The sequence below is a fragment of the Triticum urartu genome, chromosome 5A (assembly GCF_056163025.1).
Source record: "Triticum urartu cultivar PI428250 chromosome 5A, HENAU_Tu73, whole genome shotgun sequence".
NCBI classification, from domain to species: domain Eukaryota; kingdom Viridiplantae; phylum Streptophyta; class Magnoliopsida; order Poales; family Poaceae; genus Triticum; species Triticum urartu.
Window position 1 is genome coordinate 56,951,053 of NC_141877.1, and position 21,837 is coordinate 56,972,889.

The 21,837-nt window shown below is 44.1% G+C and overlaps 1 protein-coding gene across 1 annotated transcript; it reads right to left on the reverse strand.

The window, feature by feature from the left end:
• Window positions 1-288: 288 nt before the first annotated feature.
• LOC125507841 (Transducin/WD40 repeat-like superfamily protein) lies at window positions 289-7,221 on the reverse strand. Its single transcript, XM_048672363.2, has 16 exons — window positions 6,960-7,221; window positions 6,641-6,835; window positions 6,343-6,543; window positions 5,844-6,240; window positions 5,608-5,726; window positions 4,565-4,642; window positions 3,897-4,031; window positions 3,776-3,820; window positions 3,215-3,381; window positions 3,059-3,137; window positions 2,899-2,981; window positions 2,578-2,707; window positions 2,366-2,498; window positions 1,693-1,841; window positions 1,093-1,288; window positions 289-909 (listed from the first exon to the last, which is right to left on the reverse strand). The coding sequence occupies exons 1-16, from the start codon at window positions 7,077-7,079 to the stop codon at window positions 707-709; spliced, it is 2,430 nt and encodes an 809-aa protein (XP_048528320.2). The 5' UTR covers window positions 7,080-7,221; the 3' UTR covers window positions 289-706.
• Window positions 7,222-21,837: the final 14,616 nt, after the last annotated feature.

Here is a 21,837-nt window from a genome sequence, read left to right on the forward strand (position 1 = left end):
TGCCCAAGGGTGCGTCATGCACTGACATCTCTGATGACGAATTGATTCGCATCAATGAAGCCGCGGTTCAAGCGATAGAGAGCATATTGACGAGCAGAAATCCTGGAGAACACACTATCCGCCTTCTGCTTCAGAGATGATGTCCCCATATCCATTGGGCATGCTGTTGGTCATGCCATGGCGGGCACACTTGGCCTGCGCATGTTTGTCAACCATTTGGCATGAAAGTACAGAAGTATATACATTTCACATATATATTATCAAGTAAACCATGCGTGCAAGGATAGATTAATAATAAAAACGACAGATTTTCAGTCTCCAAATCATCCGATCAACATCGCGTGATGTACAGGTTATGATTGTATCGTCGTGCCACAAACTCTTCACTGGCTGAAAACACTCAATTATCACAACAAAAGTTCAGATTACAGATTAAACTGTGACGGGCAAAATTGCTAGGATCAGTAGACTGATTCACTGACACTACTAAATATCACTACAAAAGGAGCTCTGATCCAGTCACCAAATTTCACTGCCAACACCCACCGGATTGCGTGACAAGCGCTGATGTCCATGATACTGCGGCCTTCTGGGCATAAACCGTTTGCCTTGGCGGCACGAGTCGGCTTTCGTTTGCTTCTACACTGACAACTGCAACTAGCAAGTATACCATTATATATTGCGAGAAAACTGCGGTGGGTGCTTCTCACTCGTCTGTAACCGGTCTCTTCTCCAGCAATGATGCCAAGAAAACAGAACACAGTTTCGTGAGAGGCGGGAGAGCATGAGATGATCCAGTGAATATAGTTTCCCAGGGTCTGTCTGATGGGATAAATGGGATATCTGAAACCTCTTTCTTCAGTTCCAGTTTTGGAAGTTCTCCATAAATAGAAGCATAACCGATTGGTGCTGAAACAACAGAGATGACCATGAGTACATTTTCTATCACTTCTAGTGCAGCAAGGAATAGGTCAAAATTGCTTTCACCAGGCACGATGTAAATGATATTCAGAAAGTCTCTTTGAGGTATGATGGCATTTAACAATCAAGTGCGCAGGTTATGAAAGCAACAAAGTCGTACAACAAACTCACCAGGTTCATCGGCTTGAATGTTTTTCCGTGTGCTCTTGCTGATTTGCGGCTCCTCGTTCTTTAGGGGATCAAAGATAACACATTCATGTGAACCATTTACGTAAACCAGCAATGAAGCCTCTCCACCTCTTGTGCCGTCTGTGCTTGCATCAAAAGAGGGACCATCCTTCACAAAAGCAATGCTACCTCCTTTTGCCTGAAAGAAATGAGAAGGTAATCAAAGCGTACGAATTAATACACTCCCTGGTGAATTCCCCTTTTAAAAAAGTAGATATATTCAGTGGAGAAGAAACCAAACAACAAAACCAACAGAACCTAGACAACACACAATGAACTACCAGTGTGGTTAGAGCCTTAGAGGAACAAGACAGTGAATGGACCATTTAATGTTACTCTAAACATAGCCCACTTGCTTGGTTTAACAAATAGAATGGGTTGGCCAAGTGCCAGCTCATCTCTCATAAGCCTAGTCGAAAAATTCTGTGATTACAAAGCTGCAACTTTTTGAAGTGGACAATAACAAAAAATTCACTTTCACAAAGTCTATATTGCACTTCAAAAGTAGTTGGTCATGAAATATAGCAAGTTATCTGAGCATACCTTCTTTACAGACCAGGAGGAAACCGGTTTTGAATTTTCTGCATCGAAAATCAGTATTATCCCATCTTGCTCTGCTGGTGCTCCTCCTTCAGGACAGCTTAGAAGAGAAAGAACCGCAAATTCACTCTTACTTGAAGAACAACATGCAGCTGTCAAAGCATAAACACTAACATTAGAACTAGATCAAATGTGCTTGCCTGAAAACATTTTGTTTTGTTGGTACAAGGAACCAGGCTAGAACAAGGGACCCTAACCCTAATTATAGTGTGGTGCTTTACTCCATATGATGAAAGTGTGTAACACAATTGGATCATGAACCACATCTATTAACAGTATTACACTGGAACTGGGCTACTTGAGTGATCATTTGGTAGCCCTTGAAGATAGCCAAATTTATCCGAATGGTCATACTGGGCTGAGTTATTAAATGAGTAAAAGTCGTGCAACCAGTAAAAGCTGGTGCAACAAGGTTGTGCCAGATCATTTGTGTGCCTCTAATTGGCATGGCTAAGCAGCTTGATGCTTCTACGGTTAAACCAATATTACTGATTCAGAACTCCACAACTGGGTTACCCAATGCTAGAAATAGAATGCATAGTGAAAAATGTAAAGCATTCATCGTGTGCTAGATGCTATTCCGCCTTCATGGAAATTTGCCGTCATAGTTTAATACCTTCTGCGAAAAGGGTGTAAGACCATTCCATGGAAAGATTTGACACATTCCACACAGCAACCTGTGGTTTTGAACTCTGAGATAGAGACATCAAATAAGCCGAATCCCCAGCGAAAGAAAGTTTTGTAATGGGCTGCAAATTTAAGAGGGAAAAAATCAAATCACCAGGGTCAATATAGTGGCAAAAGTACAACAGAAAGAACAATAAATACCGATAGTGCTTCTGCAATCACGCCAACAAGTGCATTATTATCAGGGTCCCACAGAGTAATGACGCTCTCAGCTGCAACCGCAAGAACAGATCCATCGCCTGAGAAGGCTGCGGCTGTCATAGGTTTCTTCCTACAAAATTAAGTTATTCAAAATATCATCTGCATCATTTAACAAGTCAATGGACAATAAATGAAATGATTGCTCTTTATATGTGTGATTAGACAGGTCATTAAGCAGTTACACTAAATATGCTTATAACTAGTCTTTATACAACTAAATGTAAACATGTATTGTTTAAAGGAAAATCATGGTCAACTCACTTGTATGAGCCAACTGATTGGCATCTCCAACCAGATTGACTTTTTCCGTCACTTGATTGTAAAGACAAACTTTGGACCCACACCTACAGGTCAAAATATACTCAGGATACGGAGAGAATCAAATAAGGCATCATCCACAAAGCTGATATGACATGCACACCTTGAAGTTGCCACCAAACGAAGAACTCACAGCCATGTTCTTTCCTGGATGGAAAGCAACGGCAGAAATCCCAGCATCACTGTTATGGAACATGTGAGTCAGAAAACATAGTATCACTATATATCTATCAGTGACCTAATAAGCATGTACACCAACCTGTGAGGCTCATAAATGACAGTGGACAGATGAAATTGTCCAGCACGAGACCCTTGGTTCCAAAATTTCAGTGTAACAAGGCCACCTAATTCTTCTTCAGGAAGCTTGACCTCCACAGTGCACATTAAATTGCCACCAATGGACAAGGAAACTAAAGAGATGTACAACTATATTAAGGGAAAAAAGAAAGGTGTCAAATTGTGAATACCAAACAGAGACTGACAAATTATGAATATCACATAATGGTTTATTCCAGAGATCCCAATGAAAGAAATCTATAATACTCCCTATGTAAACAAATATAAGACGTTCTACATCACTATTTTAGTGATCTAAAATGCCTTAATATTTGTTTACAGAAAGAGTAGTAAATACGACACAGCAAGTATGTCAACCATGTTCAGAAGATTACAGCAAAATGACTTTGGTGCTTTGAAATATTATCACATAATAAGATACAACATAACCATTGAGAAGAAAATTCATTAAAAAGAAACATAGACTATAAAGAAGAGAACTTAAGTGGTTAAACAAAGGCAGGATAGGACAAAGGTATCACACCGTAATATCGTCAACAGGCTGAAAGTTCCTCTCACACACTTGCACCTGAGCAGGTTAACAATATTGGGTCAATCTTACTAAAATGTTGCGCACAATAAATCTCTTAAGTTGATTGTCTTACCTCTGAAACCTCAGTGTTCTCAAACAAATTATAGAATTGTATGCAGTAATCTTGTGTTGGTATAGCAACAAGGCCATTAGTGGAATCAAATCCACACACATCTCGTCGACTCAAGTCCGCGGAAGCAATAGGTAGCTGAGGAGACAAACACAGAGGGTAAAACCATAAGGGGAGATAAACAGAGACAATATATATAGAGGGTGCTTGGATACGTTTTAGTCCCATGACTAAAAGTAGTGGGACTAAAACTTGCTAGCCTCACCCATGCTTGGATCCAAATACTAAAGAGACTAAAATCAAGTTATTGAGCATTTATTATCCTCCAAACCCTCCAATCCAGAACTCGCATGTGTTAAAGGAGAGGAATTAAATGAGGAGAGAGAGGGCTAATACATATTTTAGTAGGTTTCCTATGACTAAAAAATTTTAGCCTCAAGACTAGTCCTAGCCTCTCTTTAGTCAGGGGTGCTTGGAACTTTAGCCTCTAAAAGAGACTATTTTTAGTCAGACTAAAAATAGTCCCTTGGATCCAAGCACCCTCATAGCCAATCAGCCATAAGTCTCAAGCATATTGAATAATTGTCAGAACAAGGGTAACCAAAATCTGGCGATGTCATTTGCTGGCATAAACAATTAAAGGGCGGAACTGCAGATTTTGATGCACAAACCTTAATTCCAGCAACGGTTTTCAGGACCTCCATGTTAGGCATGTTTAAAAGATGAACTTGGTTATTTGTACATGACACCTGCAAATAACAAAAAATTGTAGCATGAAAAACTTGGCGTCTTGGCGACCCAATTCAGAATGGAATATGATGTCAATATCATTCTTATCAATCAACATCCTCATCCCAGCCCAGTTTACAAGTAAATACAGTCCATGTCTATATAACAGAGTGAAAGCTCGACAGATATACTTTATTCATTCAGTTCCAATCACATTGCTTGATCAGTTCCTAATATGAAGCTGTACAAGCCCAAATTCATGAATTGGCATCCTCTCTAAGTAAATATTACTGCACAAAGAGGCATCGATGAACCAACCTTCTAACGGTACTAATTCGAAATGTTATACTGCTGTGACAGCAACTACACATGATACTATCACAACATTTTCTCTTTGGGCTTTGACCATAAGATAGACCCATAATATATATTCTGTGCGACTAAAACATTGTACCATGGGAAACTTCTTTCGAGAATTCAACGGTATAGTCTTTGTCATATATATAACCCACATTTAGTTGGTCTAATTTATGGTGAAAGTTCAATTTTGAAATGCTTGCACACCTTATTCATTTGAATGGAGGGAGTACAAATTTAGCAGCAACACGACAGGGAATAATGCATCCAAACTATAAAGCAGACGAGAAGTAGCAACCAAATGATACTATGAAAACATGCAGAATGACTACATGATAAGCATGTTCACATATTTCACGCCAGGTGTGCCTACTAGGAATCTGATGATCTCATTTTTTTAAAACTTCCGTTACTCGCAACCAAGAAGCAGAGCAAAGTTTAGGCATGTCTACACATCTGAAACAAACGAAACTTCTATTCACACAGGCATATAGGATTACGACAAGCCAGAATACCAGATTCACATAACTTCTTAAATCACAAAATAACTTCTCTGAGGAGAAATAGATTTCAGGTTCTTGTAAATACACTGAAATATCATACAGGAGGTAAGAGAAGTGATACTTACACAGGAAATGGAAGAGTCTGGAGAATCTACAAAGAACAGAAGAGGAGATCCTAGACGTGGCTTATACCTTCTCTTTCCAGTATCTAGTTGCCATACAACAATAACACCCTCCATACCACCTGTAAGATCAGAAGATGCTTGTCACTTACAAGACTAGACATCAGGGTCAACATACAAGACTAAAATGTAGCACAAAAATGGCATCGATAAACAGTAAAAGCATCAGTAATCAAAACCTGAGAGCAAGTAAGCTCCATCGGAAGAAAATTTGAGAAAGTTCACTCCGCTAGAATGCCAGTGCCATGTAGTGCAAGTACCCGCATCATCTTTACCCCTTACACCATCCCTTTCTTCATCAACTTGAGACTTTGCACCATGTGTTCCAGAAAACTTGGCCTTTCCAAAACCTCTCCAGATTAAGATCCTCCCTGTTGCATCACCACCAGCAACAATTCTCTCACTTGGATGGAAGGCCAGGGTGCTCAACTTCTTTGTGTGACCAAGCTTTATTTTCCTTATATTGTCATGGTTGAAATCTTTCGTAGGTATGCTCCATATATAGAGATGTCTCTTATTTGCAATGCCCAAAAATTCTCCAGAACAACTCACGACAATCTTTTCTGGCTTCCGTGTCTGTTTGGATAAAAGAAAATAATGAGACGGTGAAGTTCTAAGCATAGAAAATGTCATAAATTCTCATCTGGACAATGGAATGGGCAAATCCGAAAACCTCACCTGAGCCAGTTCAGAACCCACTTGGCACCCTTTCCACAAGTCATAAATCCTCAGCTGCCCCCACAATTCCTTCTTTTTAGCAACTGGCTTGCCCTTTGCCTTATCTTGAATAGCCTTGTTGCTCAAAGCTTCCACAGAGACGAATGCGAAAGGAGCATACACCTCGGTCAATTTCAATTTTTTGCTTATGTTGGGAATCACCTGCACTCATCAGATAAGAAACATTATTAGCCCCGCCTACGGTATCTCGACTTCAAATCAACAGGCTCGGCATAAGACGATGGCTCGAGCGGCTCACCATGGAGTGGACTGGGGCGTCGACTTTGACCTTCCGCACCAGCTCGGCGGTGGCGAAGTCCCAGTAGATGAGGAAGCCGTCGAGCCCCGCCGTCCAGCAGTGGGTCGCGAGCTTGGCGGCCGCCGCGGCGCTGCTCTGCGGCGGCACCACCACGACGGCGGTGACGTCCCCCTCGTGCCCCTCCAGCTCCGACACCTGCAGCACGACAGACCCCAAAGGGGCGAGCCACATCAGCTTCAATCACGAGGCCACACGCGGCGGCGCGGATGGACAAGGTTCGCGCAGATGGTGAGGAACCGCGGTCGGGGGCTGCGCTTACCAGCATGCCGGTGGAGGTGCTGAAGACGGAGACGGAGCGGCCGGAGCAGACGAGGAGGAAGCGGCCGTCGGCGGAGAAGGCCGGCGGCGCCGAGACGTAGCTCTGGCCGCCGGTGATCATGGCGGCGGCGGCGGCGGCGGCGGCCGGTTTAGCTAGGGTTCCGGGGCGGGCGAGGAAATGGGGGCGGGGCGCGAGAGGAGGAGGAGGAGGGCGGCGAGACGGCGGGGAGAGGAGAGGTAGGGTTTTGGGGTTTGGGGACAAGCCGCAGAAGCAGGGCAAAGAGGGCTGTTTTTTGCGGGTTGACGGGTTTTGCACACCTTGTTGGGTCGGAAACCCGCTTCAAGTTTTGGGCCTTGGGTTTGTGCCGGTGGGCTCGGCCGTATTTACGCAAGCGTGGCGGTAGCCTTGTGGGCTGAACCATCGTGTCATCATGTGGGCCAGGCCGTATTCATATAAGCACTGCAAAATAGTCCAAGTTACAGACTGATTTGTCTCAAAAAAAAAGTTACAGACTGATAAAAAAGTTACAGACTGATATATACAGATGGGCGGACATCCAGTGATACCACACCTTAAATGCTCCCATGATACCATTTGAAAAAAAGTTCATGATACCACATCTTAAATGCTCCCATGTTTCAAAAAATTCTGAAAAAAATCATGAATGTTCACAAAGGAACGTGTCTGCACCCCTAAAAATTCCAGGTTCAAATTCGAAATGCAAATTGAGCAAAGACAAATCCAGATGTGAATAGTGTAAATTTTGCTTTTATCCTTTTTTTTGTGACACTATTCATGCTAGTGCTAGATCTGTCATTGTTGTTTCTCGATGTGTATTTTGAATTTGGACCCTACATTGTGAACATTCACAAAATAAATCGGAATTTTTTGAAACGTCTAAAATTGTTTTTTCAAAGTTGGTATCATGGGAGCATTCAAGGTATGGTATCACTTGATACTCTCCCATACACATATGTACTTCCTCCATTCCAAAACAATTCAAAATCTCGGTTTATCGTAATTCACACTTGTTTAAGTTTGATCAAAACCCAAAAAAAATCACTTGTTTCAAAACAATTATTTCACTCAAGACAAAAAAAATGATTTCACTCATTTTTAAATGTTGGTTTCACTATTTTCAAAACATTTATTTCGCTCAATTCACAAAGATAATTTCAATCATTTCAAAAATCGGATTTCACACCTTTTAAAGGTTTACTCATTTAAAGAAACCATATTTCGCTGCACTTACTTCAAAACATTGATTTCAGTCAATACAAATAAATCAATTTCACTTATTTTAAATTTACCGCTTTCACTTGTTTCAAAAAACCTCGTACACTCATTCAAACAAATAATTTACTCCTTTCAAAAAACTAGTTTCACTCGTTTTAAAAATGTATTCCACTCATTTAAAAATGTTGGTTTTACACTTTTCAAAACACTTATTTCAATCGATTAAAAATTGATTGATTTCAAAAGACTGATTTTATGGATTTGCTTTTTCCAAGCAGTTTCACACATTGAAATAGTTTGAGTGAAAAAAGTTGATTGCAACGTTGACATTTAAACATGTTTGAAATGTATTCAAATTTGTCTTGTTTTAAATGTCTTGGCACTAGGAGTTCAAATATACACAATGTTTTAAACATGAAATGACGGTTTAAAATATATTATTTGTTGGGTGAAAGAGGAGAAAGGATGAATGTGTCGTATTCATGTGCTGCATGCACTGGCGAAGCTTTAGTGTGGACCAAGGGGGCCAGTGCCCCCCCCCCTTAATTTTGGCATTTATTGAAGAGCATTGCCAGTGTTCGGGCCTAATTAGTATTTCAACGTGTGATTAGCCCCTCTTTGCCTACTAATTTGTTCCTCTTGAGTCATGGCCTCCTCTTAAATTTGGGATACACTTATAATTTGTAGTCTAATGGAAACGTTTTTCAGACGGATGCTATGTCGTCGATGTTTATCTAATCCCACGGCCTATATTCTAAGCTAGCTGCCCAAATTAATCTGTCGAGAAAATCACGCATGCACCGTCCCAACTAGCTCAGTATGTCACAAATGTGAGTTAACCTCGCTTGCACGACCAACGCACCCCATCTGTTCCGCATCTCCCGGGAGAGCGCAGCCCCGAGCCCGCTGACCTCCCTCGCCACGACGGCTACATGACCGAGACACATCTCCGGTCAATAACCAATAGCGGAACCTGGATGCTGATACTGGTTCCTACATATTCTACAAAGATCTTTATCGGTCAAACCGCAATAACAACATACGTTATTCCCTTTGTCATAGGTATGTTACTTGCCCGAGATTTGATCGTCGGTATCATCATACCTAGTTCAATCTCGTTACTAGCAAGTCTCTTTACTCGTTCCGTAATACATCATCCCACGACTAACTCATTAGTCACGTGCTTGTAAGGCTTATAGTGATGTGCATTATCGAGAGAGCACAGAGATACCTCTCCGATACTCGGAGTGACAAATCCTAATCTTGATCCATGCCAACCCAACAAACACCTTCGGAGACACCTGTAGAGCATCTTTATAATCACACACTTACGTTGTGACGTTTGATAGCACACAAGGTGTTCCTCCAGTATTCGGGGGTTGCATAATATCATAGCCAAAGGAATATGTATAAGTCATGAAGAAAGCAATAGCAATAAAGCTTAAACGGTCATTGTGCTAAGCTAACGGATGGGTCTTGTCCATCACATCATTCTCTAATGATGTGATCTCGTTCATCAAATGACAACACATGTCTATGGTCAGGAAACCTAACCATCTTTGATTAACGAGCTAGTCAAGTAGAGGCATACTAGGGACACTCTATTTTGTCTATGTATTCACACATGTACTAAATTTCCTGTTAATACAATTCTAGCATGAATAATAATCATTTATCATGATATAAGAAAATATAAATAACAACTTTATTATTGCCTCTAGGGCATATTTCCTTCAGTACCGAGCTTGATGTTATCATCTTCGCAATTTGGATACAACCCTTTTTTGTGATCCTCTAACATGTGATCGAACTTCTACTTCTCCCTTTCACTTTGGCATTGTCTCTTTGCATCAATAATGACCCGACGAAGATCATCATCAGGCACATCGTCTGGTTCCTCTTGATCTTCAATTTCCCCGTTGCAGTATCACTGTAGTTAGGGGTATAGTTGCCATCATCCTTTTCTTCTTTGTTGTCTTCCATCATAAACCCTCTTTCTCTATGCTTGGTCCAAACATTATAGTGTGGCATGAAACCCTTCTGAAGCAAGTGCAAGTGAAGGGTTTTCGAGTCAGGGTAATCCTTCATGCTCCCACAGACAGTACATGGACAATACATAAAACCATTCTGCTTGATTGCCTCAGCCACTTCGAGACAATTATGCATGCCATCAATGTACTCGGAGGTGCGTCGGTCACCGTACATCTATTGCCGGTTCATCTATGTGCATTGCATAATTAAGTGTATCGAAAACCATTACAGAACATCATCAATAGAGAAGTGACAAATTAATACAAGTTCATCATCACATTTAAACCAAAGTGCTGTAGTGATCAAATGTTATTACTGAAAAAAATAAATACATAAAGTTCATACATAGTTCTCATAGAACAACATATAGCTCTCTAGAGCATGTAATTAAAACATACATTGAAACTAACATACAACTATATATGTAAAACATTTAAATGCAACAACAAATGCGATCATAATCGCAACTAAGGTAACAATTGATCCAACAACATAATGATACCAAGCCTCATTATCGATGGCATATTTTCTAACCTTTATAATCTTCAAGCGCATTGCATCCATCTGGATCTTGTGATCATCGACGACATCGGCAATATGGAACTCCAATTCCATCTTCTCCTCCTCAAATATTTTTAATTTTTTCTTCAAGTAATTGTTTTCCTTTTTAACTAAATTTAACCTCTCGACAAGAGGGTCGGTTGGAATTTCCGGTTCACATACCTCCTAGATAAAAACATCTATGCCACGTTGGTCGGCATAATTGTCATAAACACTAAATGAAATAAATAGTAATAAAAGATAATATACCACATCCGAATCATAGACAGGACGAGGACCGACGGGGCGGATACCAAAACCATGACACTATATAATAACAAACAATAATAAAAGTACAAAAATATACAAGTATTTATCTAAATCATACAAGAATTTTTTTTTAAAAAAGAAGATAAGAACAAGAGGCTCACCATGGTGGTGCCAGCGACGAGATCGGCGCGGGCGAGCGATGGCGGTGAGGACGGGGACGGGACGACACCCTACACATGTGTATCTAAATCAAAAGAACTCCCACATACACTCCTCCACTAAAACCCACAAACCACTCTACTTCTAGAGCATTTGAAATGAGCTAAACTAGCAGTGAGAGATGAAAGGATGAAGTTGCTAACCTTTTAGAACACTTGTGTAGTTGGTGCACTGCCAAACCTAGACAAATCTTGGGAAAATGTAGCTTCGAGGACGAGCTTGGAGAGGAGCAAGCTTAAGTGTGGCTCGGGCATTTCATCGAACACCTCATGTGCATAGGAGGTGAGAACAGAGAGCAGCACACCTCCCACACGCCGGCCGGCCAAACAAAAAGGAGTGAGCGGGCAGGGGCGAGCATATATATAGGCATCTCTTTAATCCCAGTTGGTGACTAGAACCGGGACAAAAGACCGACCTTTGGTCCCGGTTCCAGCCACCAACCGGGACTAAAGGGGTTGCGCCAGGAGCGAGGCCCTTTAGTCCCGGTTCGTGTATGGAAGCGGAACCAAAGGGGTCAGACGAACCGAGACCCTGGCCCGGTCGGCGCCCTGGCCTCACGAACCGGGACTGATGCACCCATTGGTCCCGGTTCATAACAGAACCGGGATTAATGCTCTTATCTGGCCTGGATCAAAACCATGTTTTCTACTAGTGACAGCGTCCAAAAGGCCTAAGCATTTCCAAACTTATTTTACCTTACAACAACAAAAGAGTGTGTGTTGCACATATTCTGCATCGACTGAGCATCGATAACACTATGGCAATATGGGGATATGTCGGCCAACAAGAACGCCATAACATGGTAGAACTCCATAAAACACTTTTCATGCAAAGTGTTTTACTTGGTCAGGCACCTTAAGTTTCCATGCAAACATATACAGAGCATGGACTGAGAATACAAACATATACCATATGCCCGTGGAACTGTGAAGGCATCTGAATACAAACATATACCATATGCCCGTGGGAACCGTTAGGGTAACGCGGACCCTCAAACTATACCTGGCCATGGGTCGGGCCGGGCCGGGCCTAAAAAAGCCCACAATAGAAAACAGAGGCCCAGGCCCTCCCAGGCCTACCATCGGGCCTACTTTTCAAGCCCAAGCCGGCCCATATGGTAAAAAGCCCTTAGGGCTTAGGCCGTGGGCCGGGCTTCTTCCTTAAAATGCTAATATGCTAAGCCCAAGCCCATCCAGGCCCTTCTGGTGGGCTCAAAACTCAGGCCCAAGCCCAGCCCACGGGCAAGCTCATCGGGCCTAGGCCCTGGATTATAGGGTCGGGCCTGGGTGGGCCGACAGGGCCAGGCCGGAGATGGCCAGGACTACCTCAAACCGATCGCAACCATATGCCCGTGGGAACGGTTAGGGTAACGCGGACCCTCAAACCGTTCGCAACCATCTAGATCGCGTGGTTCGAACGTGCTTTGCCATTGAACGTGGTTCTGTATCGATCCGCTCGGCGGTCCGAACGTCTGACCCACCCAACCCTCTGTTGGGGAACGTAGCAGAATTTTAAAATTTTCTACGCATCACCAAGATCAATCTATGGAGTCATCTAGCAACGAGGGAGAGAGAAGTGCATCTACATACCCTTGTAGATCACGAGCGGAAGCGTTCAAGAGAACGGGTTGATGGAGTCGTACTCGTCGTGATCCAAATCACCGAAGATCCTAGCACCGAACGGACGGCACCTCCGCGTTCAACACACGTACGGAGCGAGGACGTCTCCCGCGCCTTGATCCAGCAAGGAGGAGGGAGAGGTTGAGGAAGAGGGCTCCAACAGCAGCACGACGGCGTGGTGATGGTGAAGCTGCAGTACTCCGGCAGGGCTTCGCCAAGCTCTTATGGAGGAGGAGAGGTGTTGGGGAGGGGAGGGGCTGCGCCTTGGATGTTGTATGCAGCCCTCCCCTCACCCCTCTATTTATAGGGGAAGGGGGAAGGGGGCCGCCCCCCTCTAGATGAGATCTAGAGGGGGGGCGGCCAAGGGGAGGGGGGCTTGCCCCCAAGCAAGGGGGCGCCCCCCTTAGGGTTTCCCCCAAACCCTAGGCGCATGGGCCCTAGGGGGGTGTGGCGCCCCAGCCCACTTGGGCTGGTTCCCTTCTCCATACGGCCCATAAGGCCCTCCAGAAGAGGTGGCCCCTCTTGGTGGACCCCTGGAACCCCTCCGGTGGCCCCGGTACAATACCGATATGCCCCCGAACCTTTCCGGTGACCGTATGACAACTTCCTACATATAAATCTTCACCTCCGGACCATTCCGGGACTCCTCGTGACGTCCGGGATCTCATCCGGGACTCCGAACAACATTCGATAATCACATACAAGTCTTCCTAACAACCCTAGCGTCACTGAACCTTAAGTGTGTAGACCCTACGGGTTCGGGAGACATGCAGACATGACCGAGACGACTCTCCGGTCACTAACCAACAGCGAGATCTGGATACCCATGTTGGCTCCCACATGCTCCACGATGATCTCATCGGATGAACCACGATGTCGAGGATTCAATCAATCCGTATACAATTCCCTTTGTCAATCGGTACGTTACTTGCCCGAGACTCGATCGTCGGTATCCCAATACCTTGTTCAGTCTCGTTACCGACAAGTCACTTTACTCGTACCGTAATGCATGATCCCGTGATCAACCACTTGATCACATTGAGCTCATTATGATGATGCATTATTGAGTGGGCCCAGAGATGCCTCTCCGTCATACGGAGTGACAAATCCCAGTCTCGATTCGTGCCAACCCAACAGACACTTTCGGAGATACCTGTAATGTACCTTTATAGTCACCCAGTTATGTTGTGACGTTTGGCACACCCAAGGCACTCCTACGGTGTCCGGGAGTTTCACAATCTCATGGTCTAAGGAAATGATACTTGACATTCAGAAAAGCTACAGCAAACGAACTACACGATCTTTGAGCTATGCTTAGGATTGGGTCTTGTCCATCACATCATTCTCCTAATGATGTGATCCCGTTATCAATGACATCCAATGTCCATAGTCAGGAAACCATGACTATCTTTTGATCAACGAGCTAGTCAACTAGAGGCTCACTAGGGACGTGTTGTGGTCTATGTATTCACACATGTATTATGATTTCCGGATAACACAATTATAGCATGAACAATAGACAATTATCATGAACAAAGAAATATAATAATAACCATTTTATTATTGCCTCTAGGGCATATTTCCAACAGTCTCCCACTTGCACTAGAGTCAATATTCTAGTTACATTATGATGAATCGGACACCCATGCAGTTCTGGTGTTGATCATGTTTTGCTCTAGGGAGAGGTTTAGTCAACGGATCTGCTACATTCAGGTCCGTATATACTTTACAAATCTCTATGTCTCCATTTTGAACACTTTCATGAATGGAGTTGAAGCGACGCTTGATATGCCTGGTCTCCCTGTGAAACCTGGGCTCCTTGGCAAGGGCAATAGCTCCAGTGTTGTCACAGAAGAGAGTCATCGGGCCCGACGCATTGGGTATGACTCCTAGGTCGGTAATGAACTCCTTCACCCAGACTGCTTCTTGTGCTACCTCCGAGGCTGCCATGTACTCCGCTTCACATGTAGATCCCGCCACAACGCTTTGCTTGCAACTGCACCAGCTTACTGCCCCACCATTCAAAATATACACGTATTCGGTTTGTGACTTAGAGTCATCCAGATTTGTGTCGAAGCTAGCATCGACGTAACCCTTTACAACGAGCTCTTCGTCACCTCCATAAACGAGAAACATTTCCTTGGTCCTTTTCAGGTACTTCAGGATATTCTTGACCGTTGTCCAGTGTTCCATGCCGGGATTACTTTGGTACCTTCCTACCAAACTTACGACAAGGTTTACATCAGGTCTGGTACACAGCATAGCATACATGATAGACCCTATGGCCGAGGCATAGGGAACGACACTCATCTTTTCTCTATCTTCTGCCGTGGTCGGGCATTGAGCCGTGCTCAATCTCGTACCTTGCAATACAGGCAAGAACCCCTTATTTGACTGATCCATTTTGAACTTCTTCAATATCTTGTCAAGGTACGTACTCTGTGAAAGACCAATGAGGCATCTCGATCTATCTCTATAGATCTTGATGCCTAATATATAAGCAGCTTCTCCAAGGTCCTTCATTGAAAAACACTTGTTCAAGTAGGCCTTTATGCTTTCCAAGAATTCTATATCATTTCTCATCAACAGTATGTCATCCACATACAATATGAGAAATGCTACAGAGCTCCCACTCACTTTCTTGTAAATGCAGGCTTCTCCATAAGTCTGCGTAAACCCAAACGCTTTGATCATCTCATCAAAATGAATGTTCCAACTCCGAGATGCTTGCACCAGCCCATAAATCGAGCGTTGGAGCTTGCATACCTTGTCAGCATTCTTAGGATCGACAAAACCTTCCGGCTGCATCATATACAATTCTTCCTTAAGGAAACCATTAAGGAATGCCGTTTTGACGTCCATTTGCCATATCTCATAATCATAGAATGCGGCAATTGCTAACATGATTCGGACGGACTTCAGCTTCGCTACGGGTGAGAAAGTCTCATCGTAGTCAACCCCTTGAACTTGTCGATAACCCTTAGCGACAAGCCGAGCTTTATAGATGGTTACATTACCATCCGCGTCTGTCTTCTTCTTAAAGACCCATTTATTTTCTATGGCTCATCAATCATCGGGCAAGTCAGTCAAAGTCCATACTTCATTTTCATACATGGATCCTATCTCGGATTTCATGGCTTCCAGCCATTTGTCGGAATCTGGGCCCGTCGTCGCTTCTTCATAGTTCGAAGGTTCATCGTTGTCTAACAGCATGATTTCCAAGACAGGTTTGCCGTACCACTCTGGTGCGGAACGTGTCCTTGTGGACCTACGAAGTTCAGTAGCAACTTGATCTGAAGTTTTATGATCATCATCATTAACTTCCTCTCTAGTCGGTGCAGGCACCTCAGGAACATTTTCTTGAGCTGCGCCACTTACTGGTTCAAGAGGTAATACTTCATCGAGTTCTACTTTCCTCCCACTTATTTCTTTCGAGAGAAACTCTTTCTCTAGAAAGGATCCATTCTTGGCAACAAAGATCTTGCCTTTGGATATGAGGTAGAAGGTATACCCAATAGTTTCTTTAGGGTATCCTATGAAGACGCATTTTTCCGACTTGGATTCGAGCTTTTCAGGTTGAAGTTTCTTGACATAAGCATCGCATCCCAAACTTTTAGAAACGACAGCTTAGGTTTCTTCCCAAACCATAATTCATACGGTGTCGTCTCAACGGATTTTGACGGAGCCCTATTTAAAGTGAATGCGGCAGTCTCTAAAGCATAGCCCCAAAATGACAACGGTAAATCGGTAAGAGACATCATAGATCGCACCATATCCAATAGAGTGCGATTACGACGTTCGGACACACCATTACGCTGAGGTGTTCCAGGCGGCGTGAGTTGTGAAACTATTCCACATTTCCTTAAGTGTGTGCCAAATTCGTGACTCAAGTATTCTCCCCCACGATCTGATCGCAAGAACTTGATTTTCTTGTCACCTTGATTCTCAACCTTACTCTGAAATTCCTTGAACTTTTCAAAGGTCTCAGACTTGTGTTTCATTAAGTAGACATACCCATATCTACTCAAGTCATCAGTGAGGGTGAGAACATAACGATAGCCACCGCGAGCCTCAACACTCATTGGACCGCACACATCAGTATGTATGATTTCCAATAAGTTGGTTGCTCGCTCCATTGTTCCTGAGAACGGAGTCTTGGTCATTTTACCCATGAGGCATGGTTCGCACGTGTCAAATGATTTGTAATCAAGAGACTCCAAAAGTCCATCTGCATGGAGCTTCTTCATGCGTTTGACACCTATGTGACCAAGGTGGCAATGCCACAAGTATGTGGGACTATCATTATCAACCTTACATCTTTTGGTATTCACACTATGAATATGTGTAACATTACGCTCGAGATTCATTAAGAATAAACCATTCACCAGCGGAGCATGACCATAAAACATATCTCTCATATAAATAGAACAACCATTATTCTCGGATTTAAATGAGTAGCCATCTCGAATTAAACGAGATCCTGATACAATGTTCATGCTCAAAGCTGGCACTAAATAACAATTATTGAGGTTTAAAACTAATCCGGTAGGTAAATGTAGAGGCAGCGTGCCGACGGCGATCACATCGACCTTGGAACCATTCCCGACGCGCATCGTCACCTCGTCCTTCGCTAGTCTCCGCTTATTCCGCAACTCCTGCTTTGAGTTACAAATGTGAGCAACCGCACCGATATCAAATACCCAGGAGCTACTACGAGTACTGGTAAGGTACACATTAATTACATGTATATCACATATACCTTTAGTGTTGCCGGTCTTCTTGTCTGCTAAGTATTTGGGGCAGTTCCGTTTCCAGTGACCACTTCCCTTGCAATAAAAACACTCAGTCTCAGGCTTGGGTCCATTCTTTGACTTCTTCCCGGCAGCTTACTTACCGGGCGCGGCAACTCCCTTGCCGTCCTTCTTGAAGTTCTTTTTACCCTTGCCTTTCTTGAACTTAGTGGTTTTATTCACCATCAACACTTGATGTTCCTTTTTGATTTCCACCTCCGCTGATTTCAGCATTGAATATACCTCAGGAATGGTCTTTTCCATCCCCTGCATATTGAAGTTCATCACAAAGCTATTGTAGCTCGGTGGAAGCGACTGAAGGATTCTGTCAATGACCGCGTCATCCGGGAGATTAACTCCCAGCTAAGTCAAGCGGTTATGCAACCCAGACATTTTGAGTATGTGTTCACTGACAGAACTATTTTCCTCCATCTTACAACTGAAGAACTTGTCAGAGATTTCATATCTCTCGACCCGGGCATGAGCTTGGAAAACCATTTTCAGCTCTTCGAACATCTCATATGCTCCGTGTCTCTCAAAATGCTTTTGGAGCCCCGGTTCTAAGCTGTAAAGCATGCTGCACTGAACGAGGGAGTAATCATCAGCACGTGACTGCCAAGCGTTCATAACGTCTTGGTTCTCTGGGATGGGTGCGTCACCTAGCGGTGCTTCTAGGACATAATCTTTCTCGGCAGCTATGAGGATGATCCTCAGGTTCCGGACCCAGTCTGTATAGTTGCTGCCATCATCTTTCAGCTTGGTTTTCTCTAGGAACGCGTTGAAGTTGAGGGCAACATTAGCCTGGGCCATTTGATCTACAAGACATAGTATAAAGATTTTAGACTAAGTTCATGATAATTAAGTTCATCTAATCAAATTATTCAATGAACTCCCACTCAGATAGACATTCCTCTAGTCATCTAAGTGAAACATGATCCGAGTCAACTAGGTCGTGTCCGATCATCACGTGAGACGGACTAGTCAACATCGGTGAACATCTTCATGTTGATCGTATCTTCTATACGACTCATGCTCGACCTTTCGGTCTTCCGTGTTCCAAGGCCATGTCTGTACATGCTAGGCTCGTCAAGTCAACCTAAGTGTATTGCGTGTGTAAATTTGGCTTACACCCGTTGTATTCGAACGTTAGAATCTATCACACCCGATCATCACGTGGTGCTTCGAAACAACGAACCTTCGCAACGGTGCACAGTTAGGGGGAACACTTTCTTGAAATTATTACGAGGGATCATCTTATTTAAGCTACTGTCGTTCTAAGCAAATAAGATGCAAAACATGATAAACATCACATCCAATCAAATAGTGACATGATATGACCAATATCATTTGCTCCTTTTGATCTCCATCTTCGGGGCTTCATGATCATCGTTGTCACCGGCATGACACCATGATCTCCATCATCATGATCTCCATCATCGTGTCTTCTTGAAGTTGTCTCGTCATCTATTACTTCTACTACTATGGCTAACGCTTTAGCAATAAAGTAAAGTAATTACATGACGTTTATGTTGACACGCAAGTCATAAATAAATTAAGACAACTCCTATGGCTCCTGCCGGTTGTCATACTCATCGACATCCAAGTCGTGATTCCTATTACAAGAACATGATCAATCTCATACATCACATATATCATTCATCAAATCCTTTTGGCCATATCACATCACACGGCACATGCTGCAAAAATAAGTTAGACGTCCTCTAATTGTTGTTGCAAGTTTTTACGTGGCTGCTATAGGTTTCTAGCAAGAACGTTTCTTACCTACGCCAAAACCACAACGTGATATGCCAATTTCTATTTACCCTTCATAAGGACCCTTTTCATCGAATCCGATCCGACTAAAGTGGGAGAGACAGACACCCGCCAGCCACCTTATGCAACTAGTGCATGTCAGTCGGTGGAACCGGTCTCACGTAAGTGTACGTGTAAGGTTGGTCCGGGCCGCTTTATTCCACAATGCCGCCGAATCAAGATAAGACTAGTAACGGCAAGATAATTGACAATATCGACGCCCACAACTGCTTTGTGTTCTACTCGTGCATAGTAACTACGCATAGACCTAGTTCATGATGCCACTGTTGGGGAACGTAGCAGAATTTTAAAATTTTCTACGCATCACCAAGATCAATCTATGGAGTCATCTAGCAACAAGGGATAGAAGAGTGCATCTACATACCCTTGTAGATCACGAGCGGAAGCGTTCAAGAGAACAGGTTGATGGAGTCGTACTCGTCGTGATCCAAATCACCGAAGATCCTAGCGCCGAGGACGGCAGCTCCGCGTTCAACACACGTACGGAGCGAGGACGTCTCCCGCGCCTTGATCTAGCAGGGAGGAGGGAGAGGTTGAGGAAGAGGGCTCCAACAGCAGCACGACGGCGTGGTGGTGGTGAAGCTGCAGTACTCCGGCAGGGCTTCGCCAAGCTCTTATGGAGGAGGAGAGGTGTTGGGGAGGGGAGGGGCTGCGCCTTGGATGTTGTATGCAGCCCTCCCCTCACCCCTCTATTTATAGGGGAAGGGCGCCGGCCCCCTCTAGATGAGATCTAGAGGGGGGCGGCGGCCAAGGGGAGGGGGGCTTGCCCCCCCAAGCAAGGGGGCGCCCCCCTTAGGGTTTCCCCCAAACCCTAGGCGCATGGGCCCTAGGAGGGTGTGGCGCCCCAGCCCACTTGGGCTGGTTCCCTTCTCCATACAGCCCATAAGGCTCTCCGGAAGAGGTGGCCCCTCCCGGTGGACCCCCGGAACCCCTCCGGTGGCCCCGGTACAATACCAATATGCCCCCGAACCTTTCCGGTGACCGTATGACAACTTCCTACATATAAATCTTCACCTCCGGACCATTTTGGAACTCCTCGTGACGTCCGGGATCTCATCTGGGACTCCGAACAACATTCAGTAATCATATACAAGTCTTCCTAACAACCCTAGCGTCACCGAACCTTAAGTGTGTAGACCCTACGGGTTCGGGAGACATGCAGACATGACCGAGACGACTCTCCGGTCAATAACCAACAGCGGGATCTGGATACCCATGTTGGCTCCCACATGCTCTATGATGATCTCATCGGATGAACCACGATGTCGAGGATTCAATCAATCCGTATACAATTCCCTTTGTCAATCGGTACGTTACTTGCCCGAGACTTGATCGTCGGTATCCCAATACCTTGTTCAGTCTCGTTACCGGCAAGTCACTTTACTCGTACCGTAATGCATGATCCCGTGATCAATCACTTGATCACATTGAGCTCATTATGATGATGCATTACTGAGTGGGCCCAGAGATACCTCTCCGTCATACGGAGTGACAAATCCCAGTCTCGATTCGTGCCAACCCAACAGACACTTTCGGAGATACCTGTAATGTACCTTTATAGTCACCCAGTTACATTGTGACGTTTGGCACACCCAAGGCACTCCTACTGTGTCCGGGAGTTGCACAGTCTCATGCTCTAAGGAAATGATACTTGACATTCAGAAAAGCTACAGCAAATGAACTACACGATCTTTGAGCTATGCTTAGGATTGGGTCTTGTCCATCACATCATTCTCCTAATGATATGATCCCGTTATCAATGACATCCAATGTCCATAGTCAGGAAACCATGACTATCTTTTGATCAACGAGCTAGTCAACTAGAGGCTCACTAGAGACGTGTTGTGGTCTATGTATTCACACATGTATTACGATTTTCGGATAACACAATTATAACATGAACAATAGACAATTATCATGAACAAAGAAATATAATAATAACCATTTTATTATTGCCTCTAGGGCATATTTCCAACACCCTCTCCCTCGCCTGCGTCCTTTCCCGCCTAAAGCCAGCTGCCCACATTCATGCCGGCCCAGAGCAAATGTGACGTCTCCCTGACGCCGGCCGCACCGTATCCCCGGTGTCCTTGCATGTTCAATGACGGAGAGATGTTTACTGGACAGGACGGGACATATATCTAACACGTCCGTTCAATGCCCCGCCCGTTCGACCGCTTTCTTTATTGAAAAATGTCAAAAATGTAATGAAGGTTCTCCGGTTTAGACGAAAATCGCCTGGTTTGCATGTAATTCGTTCGGTTTGTTGAAATCCGGTTTGAAATATATGTGACTACAGTTGGATGACCAACTCCCGCATCACTGAGATGCGGTGCTCGG